At 60.2% G+C, this 7,920-nt stretch overlaps 2 protein-coding genes across 5 annotated transcripts in view; both read right to left on the bottom strand.

The window, feature by feature from the left end:
- Positions 1–197: 197 nt before the first annotated feature.
- Positions 198–1,952, bottom strand: ADM5 (adrenomedullin 5 (putative)). Its single transcript, XM_027080263.1, has 2 exons — positions 861–1,952; positions 198–656 (listed from the first exon to the last, which is right to left on the bottom strand). Exons 1-2 carry the CDS (start codon positions 929–931, stop codon positions 401–403), a joined length of 327 nt encoding a protein of 108 aa, XP_026936064.1. The 5' UTR covers positions 932–1,952; the 3' UTR covers positions 198–400.
- Positions 1,953–2,746: 794 nt separating this feature from the next.
- The window catches only part of PRMT1 (protein arginine methyltransferase 1), a 10,855-nt gene continuing 5,681 nt past the window's right edge, over positions 2,747–7,920 (bottom strand). For 2 of the 4 annotated variants that reach the window (XM_027080247.1, XM_027080248.1), the window contains 6 exons: positions 7,076–7,218; positions 6,069–6,156; positions 5,868–5,983; positions 4,831–4,981; positions 4,402–4,523; positions 2,747–3,063 (listed from right to left, as the gene is read on the bottom strand). In XM_027080247.1, coding sequence (XP_026936048.1) covers positions 2,980–3,063; positions 4,402–4,523; positions 4,831–4,981; positions 5,868–5,983; positions 6,069–6,156; positions 7,076–7,218 — 704 coding nt within the window. In that variant the 3' untranslated portion in view covers positions 2,747–2,979. The remainder of the gene's footprint in view (positions 3,064–4,401; positions 4,524–4,830; positions 4,982–5,867; positions 5,984–6,068; positions 6,157–7,075; positions 7,219–7,920) is intronic. The other 2 variants (XM_027080249.1, XM_027080250.1) reach the window with 1 other exon arrangement.

The raw sequence follows: 7,920 nt of genomic DNA, 5'->3' as shown, positions 1-7,920 counted from the left end.
GGGGTCAGGTCGGCCCACCAAAACCACCCACGGAAAATGCAGCTGCAGGGATTAAGTTGGCGTGGAGGTGCTACAGCAGATTGGATTCAAGTTAGTCAGAGGGACTTCCGTGAAGGGAAAAGTGCGTGGGTAAAGGTGAGGGGCTCAGGGACCGAGCTCAAATTGGGAGGCCAGAATGGGCACAGACAAGCAGAGACTGAAACATGGAACTCTCGTTTTATTCAGCTCTGGACGTTAATATTCTTTGTCCATGCTGGGTCCGGTGTGCACGTGGTCCAGCCCAGTCGCTGCCTGGGGAGAGCCCAGGAGGTGGAGTTAGGGGAAAAGAAACTTGGGGTCACGGCCCCGATACACAGATGGGTAGACTGAAGCCAGCGGACTAGCAGAGATGTGCCCAACATCACCCAGAGAGCCGGGCACTGCGCTGGCCTCCTTGCCTCAGGCTGGGGTCCTGGAGACGCAGCAGGAGTCTGGCCGCGCGCCGCCGGCGGCGCCCATAGCTGTGGGGATCCTGAGGCTCGCGGCCCGCCTTCCCTGAGAGCTCCTTGGTGGAGGCAGAGCGGAGCCAGTATATGATCTCTGGCAGGCGGTGCGTCTGGCACGTGCCCAGTGAACAGAGGTGCCTGTGCTGCTGGGAGACCTGGCGCTGGGGCCGCCTGGGGATGGAGCGTGAGAGAAAAGCGGGTTCAAACAATCCACTCGAGAAATGGAGCCCTGTGGGCGACCCAGAACTCCGAGATTGGCGGGCGCGTTTCCTGATCAACTTCCGATTCCACCGAAGCGGAAAACCGCCTAGAGAGGTCGCACGCCCCTCGCGGTCTCCCTCCGGCTGTGTCCCCGCTGACACCGGCGTTTCTCACCTGCCCGCGGAGTCCGGGTCCCCCAGGGTGGAGGAGGCGAGGAGCAACAGCAGGAGGATGTGGGCGGTCATCGTGGGGGTGGGGCGGGCGGGGTCCGAGAAACCGGTGGGTGAAGCGGCTCCTCTGGGCTGCTGCCCCACCCCCTTCCCGGGCCTGGAAAATGCCCCCTGAGCGCCTGCTTCAGTGCGAGGAATCCGGGCGTCCCCACTTCTCAGGCCGAGAAAACGGAGGCCAAGAGCCACACCACGCCAGAAGGGCAGGATTAGGATCCGGACACCCACCTCCCGCACCGCGGCCACGGAGCCCTCACGGGTCCCGCCGAGGTGCTATCTACGCCCCTGGGAAGCCTCGGGAGACGCGACCCCTTTAAGGCGGAGAGAGGAGGGGCGGGGCAGCTGACACCTGCAAGTGACGTCGCAGCTTCTGGCTTCCAGGAAAGGGGTGGGGGCGGGGAAGCGCTAGGCTATTTAGATGCGAACTCACCCACATCTCTGTCAGGGACCAGACTAGCGTTAAGTCTCAGGGGACAGGCGACTTCCAGAGAGGGGGCTGGGCAATGTGGGACATTGGCAATTGGGACAGGTGGCAAAGACAGCCAACTGAAGTTGTAGAGTCTGAGCCCTAACACCCTCCTGGTAGAAGAGGAATAGGTGTAGACGGGTGTGGGGTGCAGGCAGGCCTAGAGCTCCAGCTGTACTGAAGCAGGTGTAGGAGGGCCATGGAAAGAAAAGCCTGGGATTCCGTCTCCGGTGATCCAGGTCGTGTGGACAGAGACCTGGGGGACCAGCTACTCGAGAAAGGAAGGGCAGGCACATGTAGACACCATGTCAGCAGCAGGGGCTGAAAAGACAGCCCCTGGGGAGTTGTGAAGCAGGGTAGTGGAGCCTCAATGTGCATCTCTGTAAAGTGTGGCAGAGGGTGGGAACCCCCCCGAGCTCTGAGCCAGGATGGGGGAGGTAGCAGGCACCCACCCCCACAAAGAACTCTATCCCCGGACTTCCCTGGTGGTGCAGTGGTTAAGAGTCCGCCTGCCGATGCAGGGGACACAGGTTCGAGCCCTGGTCCCCTGGTCTGGAAAGATCCCACGTGCAGCGGAGCAACTAAGCCCATGCACCAGAACTACTAAGCCTGCGCTCTAGAGCCCGTGAGCCACAACTACTGAGCCCGCGTGCCTAGAGCCCATGCTCCGCAACAAGGGAAGCAACCACAAAGAGAAGCCCGCGCACCACAACGAAGAGTAACCCCCACTCAGCACAACTAGAGAAAGCCTGCGCTCAGCAACAAAGACCCAATGCACACAAAAATAAATAAATAAAAGAACTCTATCCCCCTCCATTACCCCCCCGACTCAGTTTCCCCAGATGGAGAGGGCAGGGCAGTAGTCACTGCCAGTCAGCCCTGGTTTGGCCTTGGAGGGTCCTGGACAGGAAAGAACAGCCAGAGAGGAACAATGTGTGTGATGGGGGAAGGCGGGAGAGAGAGCTTTCTGGGGAACTTAAGGGCCCAGCTGTACTGGGAACCCACACCCCAGCCCTCGCCCAGCCCAGCAGGGCAGCTGGGAGCAGAAGTCTGGCCCAGTGGGGACAAGAGGGACCAGGGCCTCAGGAGGCCCGAGAGGGAGGTGGGGGGAACAGACCCCGAGAGCCAGTGGAGAAGGCCCTGCGAGTGACCTGAGGGCAGAGGTGGGCCAAAGACTTGAGAGCAGGGCTGTGGAACCCCAGAGACGGCCGGGGGTGGGGTGGAGGTGTAGTAAGACCAAGAGACACAGAAGTGGTGACAGAGACCGGCAGCCACCAGCAGGCGCTGTCCCCACGCTCCGGGTGCCTGGCATCTCAGCACCTAAGGACGGAACCCCAACCCCACTTCGCCCCCAGGAAGCTGAGCCATCCCAGCTGAGGATTTATTGGCGTAAATGCAACCATATAAAAACATAAGTTATGAAAAACACAGTCACGATGTGCCCGCAACCCCCCCGCCCCGCCCCGGCCCAGGCCCCAGAAACCCCCTTCTGTGGGAGGGAGGGAGAGGAAGGGGGAGCCCTGAAACTGCCTAAGAACGCTGCAGCCCCTGGGCCCTTGCAGGGCCGGCCTGGCCGGGGTGGGAGAACCCGGATGCTGCCTCAGCGCATCCGGTAGTCGGTGGAACAGGACAGCTCGCACAGCTGGCCTTTGAAGTCCAGATCAATGGTGAAGTCCAGATCGCGCTGTGGGGAGAGTGCGGGCGTGAGGGGGAACCTGGGACAGGGCAGGCCAAGACAGAGGGCAGCGGGGGTGCGGTAGCCACCCCAGCCCACCTGAGGTGCCGTGGGCCCCCCGGCTGTCTACACACCCTCCCCAGAGACCCCACACTGCCGGTCCCACTCCCAGCATCTGTCTTGAACCCCACCTGACTCCCCGTGAGAAGCTCCATGTGACATCCTCAAACCACCTAGAACCCAGCCACGCCCCCCGCCTTGGGTGGGGTGGCAGAGCTCAGCTGCTGACTCTTGCATCATGATTTCCCCCATCAAAACCAGCCCCATCAGCAGGTTATTTTCTCCTTCTTTTACAAGAAGCAAACTTCCTCCTCTCAAAAAGCTCTGTGGTCCCACCCCACCGTCCCCACTTCCTCTCCTCCAAGGCTTCCTGGACGCCAACCCTCTTGTGCCCGTCACCCCCAGCACGCTGGAAAAACTGGGGCAAAGTCACCAATGACCTCAATGACTTCTGCCCTCAGTCCTCACTGCACTTCACCCCTGGCTCCCAGCTTCCTCCTCCCTCTCTGGGTCTCTCAGTTTCTAGTTTGGGTTTTCTCCACCTCTGCACTACTGACATCTAGGGCTGGACCACTCCTCGCTGTGGGGGGATTCTTATCTTGTGCGCTGCAGATAGAGCAGCTCCCCCTCCTCTACCCACTAGATGCCAGCAGTACCCCTTCTTCAGTTGACACCCAAAATGCCTCCAGACAATGACATGGGTGGGTGAGGCAAAATCATCCCTGGCTGAGAATAGCTGCTTAAACCGGTTCTCATATCCCTGACTTAGAAAGCGGGCACACCCACACTGGCCCCACAGAAGCTCCTGACTTTGCCCTAGACCTGCTTCCCCACCGTGTCTCAGGCTGATGGCAGCTCCGTCCTGCCAGGTACTCAGGAGAAAAAAGCAGGGCAAGAGACGGCCCTCCTTTCCTTCCCTCACCCCCATACTTGGGCGAGGATATCCTGTCAGCTCTCCCGCTGGCCCCGCCCCCACCTGCTCAAATACCTGCCGGCCCCTTTCCCAGCTGGACACAGAATTCACTTCCCGCTGGCATTTACCACGTGACTGTCCTGCGTCTAGAACATGAGTGCCAGGAGGGCAGGGGTTCAGCCTGATCACCGCTGGGGCCCCAGGGCCCCCTGGTTTCTAGTAGGTACTCAATAAAACTGTGGTCCATAGACAGACCTGGGGGGCCCCCAGACAGATGAGGTCAGAGCACAGTGTAGCCAGGTTGGCTGGCAGGCTTGGGGCTGAGGGGTGCTGGGGCCCCAAAACGCCTGAGTCTACCCCCCCCAGAGCCTCACGTTGTTCTTGGCATTGGGCCGCATGCCAATGGTGCCAAAGATCTCCTCGCCCGTCTTCACCGTCAGGTAGTCCTCCATGTAGAACACCGTCTGCTTCCAGTGCGTGTATGGGGACTCAGGGCCTGGCGGGGGAGGCGGGTCAGCCGGGCTCACCCGCCTCCTAACCTTCCCAGCCCACACCTTCCCCTCTGTCCAGACACCCCAGCGACCAGTGACTACCAACTAAGCGGTGACTGTGGCCCCTTCACCCTTGTCAAGCCTGGGAGGGGCTGTTTCACGGGTGGGGAAGCGGAGGCACCGCACGCTCAGGTTGGCTGGCAGAGCCGGCGTCAGAACCCGGGTCCTCGGTGTCCCCGTGGCTCCCTCTGGCCACGCCTGTCACATGCCCCACGGCCCCTGGGCCCCCGCTGCCCCAGGGCCCCGCCTCACTGGTGGAGAAACCGGTCCTCTTGTGGCAGCGGGTGAACTCGATGTTGAAGTAGGCCACCAGCGCATGCACGTAGTCGTTCCGCTTCACTTGCAGGCAGAAGGGGGAGGTGAAGGTCAGGTCTTCCACCTTGACAGTGTAGATGTCCACCTCCTGCGGGATAAGCCTCGTGAGCCCCACTCCCCGACCTCCGGCCCAGCAGGGAAAGCTGGGGGTGCCCCGCTGGATGCCCTGTTCCCTGCTCTCCCAACTCCAGCCCGAATCCAACAGTTCAACCTCCTACAACAACTACTGGTCCTTAGAGAACCGCCCGTTTTCCCCTCTCCACTGCCTGTACCCTGCCCCTGGCCACCATCCCCGCCTCCGATGCGGCAGCATCTTAACAAGGTTCCGTGGCTCCCGCCCTCTCCCCCCACATCCCTTATTCCACGTTATCAGCCAGTGTGACAGTTTAAAAACAGATCATGTCACATCCCTGCTTAAAATCCTTTGACTGCTCCCCGGTGCACTCAAAGCAAAACCGTGACTCCTGACTCAGGCCATGGAGGCTCGCCCAGTCAGGGCGTCTGCCCTGCCATCTCCCTCTACAAACTCCCTCCTCCACCCAGGTTTGCCCGCCATGAGCATCCCAGCAAGATTTGATACTGTGGGTCGGGAGGGAGACCTCAAAAAATGATGGCTGCTGGTAGTCTTTATCAGGGACCCATGTGTGTATAAACTCACTCGTGGTGCTGGGCTTTCTGCATTTGGTGGCCCTGCCTGGGGTCTTAGCTGCCTGCCTTGGGCGGACGTGCCCTCCGGGAGGTGTGCCTTGGGGTCAGGGCCAGCCTACGTCACTGCCTTGCTCTGGAACCCAAGGGCCATGCCTGGCTCACAAAGCTCTTTAACTGAAGCGGCTTCTCCAGGCGTCCAGCGCCACCTCCAGCAGATCCATCGGGCTCCCGAGACCTCGGGCAAGCAAGCACTCTGCACGGAGGCCCCACGCACCGGCCCTTCCTGGGCTGACCCTGCGGGACACCCAGCCACCCCACCCCCTCACCTTTATCAGGCAAGCGTTGGTGACCAGCTGCTTGGGGTCCACCACATCCACCAGGGGCTCCTTGATGGCCACGTCTTTGATGCAAGACATGTCAAAGCCGTACACGTTCTCCCACCCTGGGGAGGAGGGGAGGGGTGAGCCCGTGGGGGCACCCGGCCCCAAGCTGCCCCACCCCTTGGGCTCCTCAGGCCCCGAGCTCACAGTGGATCTTATAGTCTTTGTACTGCCGGTCCTCGATGGCCGTCACATACAGCGTGGCTCGGTCCGGGAAGATGAGGCCGTCGGGTGCCTGCACAGTGCAAAGGAGCAGGGCAAGGGCATGAAGGATGCGGGGCCTTGGCAACGCTGCCCCATTTTGTCTCCTTGCCCGTTTTGTCTCTTTATCCACCACCTCCGCCCCCGCCCTGGTCTGGGCTACCAACATTTCCCACGTGGACTCCTGAAGCGGCCCCCTCACCGGTCCCCAGCCTCAGCCCTCGGCTTGCTCCCCGGATGGCTGCCTGATGGCTCCCAGGAGCATCTAAGTCAGACCCTGTCCTTCAGAGGTCCTGAGGAATCCTCAGAAGCACGCCCCCGCCCCCACTCCCCGGAGGAGTAAAGCAAAGTCTCTCAGGGGTCACGCAAGATCTGCACAGGCCCCTCCACCCCTCGCCTCACCCCCTGGCCCCCCCGGCCCCCGCCCTGGCTTCCCACCCCTCGCCCCCCAGTGCTCCTCCAGATCCTCATTCCACTACAACTTCGCCGCTGCTCAACACACAGCAGGTGCACTCCTGCCCGAGAACCTATGCACTGGCTGAAATCCTCTGCCCAGTGTGCCTTTCCACTCAGATCCCACACAGCTCCTTCCCATCCTCTGTTCAGGTCTCAGTCACCTCCCGTGGGAGGCCTGCTCTGACTTGAGCACCTGGGACCACAGCCCCCCAGTCCCTCCCTATCCCTATGCCCTGCTATTGTTCTCTTCCCGGCACTAACTCTCCTGACACTGTACCATCTCCCTGTCCCTGTCTAGCTTCCAGTACTGGCTCCCCTGTCTTGGTTGTGGGCCTCCTAACATCTGTGTAGATGTATTCAATCCCCTGTATTCACTGCTACTGTGGGAAATACCTAGCATGGCTTTCCTTTTCTGCCTAGACCCTGACATATGCTCAACAAAACAGCCGAAGGACCCTGGCCTGCATCAGCTGCTCCCACCCCACTGGGGGCCTCACCAGCCACTTGTCTCGGGCGTAGAGCACGGTGTTGAGCATCGACTCGTAGAAGAGGCAGTAGCCCATCCACTCGCTGATGATGATGTCCACCTTCTCCACCGGAAGCTCCACCTCCTCCACCTTCCCCTTGATGATGGTCACCACTGTGGGGCAGACAAGGGCACATGCCACCAGCCCAGAGGAGGCCCATCTGCTCACCTCCCTTGGGGGGGATGGGGGATGGTCCAGGGCCTGGGGACCCCACTGGGACAGCCCTTGTCTTCTCAAGGAAGGGCTGGGGGTTGTATTGGGGCATCTACAAAGAACTCTGCGAGCTGAAGCCACACCCTGTTAACTTAGTTTTAAAATTCATTCATCATGGGGTATTTTTGAGGTAGGAGCAAAAACTTTACGTGGATTAGGTATTAGGTGACATTAAGATTTTGCCACTAACAGTCAGGCCTAGGGCCCGGTGCGGAGAGCCCTTCGTCCTGGGACACGAGGCGCAGTCAGAAAGGTGGCTGACCCCTCGCCCATCACGCACTGCACATTCGTGGGGAAGCTGCTAAACCATTCGTAGACGACCTGCTTCTGGGTCAGGGTTTCATACTCAGCAGAGCAGCTCCCTCGCTGCAATCTATTAAAAGTCAGGCCTTGATGCGAGGGTTTTGTTTTGTTTTGTTTTTCAAAAAAAGAAAAATTAAAAAAAAAAAAAGATTTTCCCGCTAAAAGTCATGGTCTTTTTTTTTTTTTTTTTTGGCTGCACTCTGCAGCTTGTGAGATCTTAGTTCCCCGACCAGGGATCGAACCCCGGCCCCGGCAGTGAAAGCGCCAAGTCCTAACCACTGGACCGCCAGGTCATGGTG

Source organism: Aethalodelphis obliquidens, unplaced genomic scaffold (genome assembly GCF_003676395.1).
Source record: "Aethalodelphis obliquidens isolate GAN/ISIS:26980383/991018 unplaced genomic scaffold, ASM367639v1 scaffold43, whole genome shotgun sequence".
NCBI lineage: Eukaryota > Metazoa > Chordata > Mammalia > Artiodactyla > Delphinidae > Aethalodelphis > Aethalodelphis obliquidens.
The sequence above is the reverse complement of the archived record's forward strand: the minus strand, read 5'-3'. Positions and strand labels throughout refer to the sequence as shown.

Excerpts from the sequence above, each read along its gene's own strand:
- ADM5 (XM_027080263.1), bottom strand. The coding sequence starts at position 931 with ATGACCGCCCACATCCTCCTGCTGTTGCTCCTCGCCTCCTCCACCCTG. Across the intron at positions 657-860 it reads GACCCGGACTCCGCGGGCAG|GCGGCCCCAGCGCCAGGTCT; the intron begins GTGAGAAACGCC and ends CTCCATCCCCAG.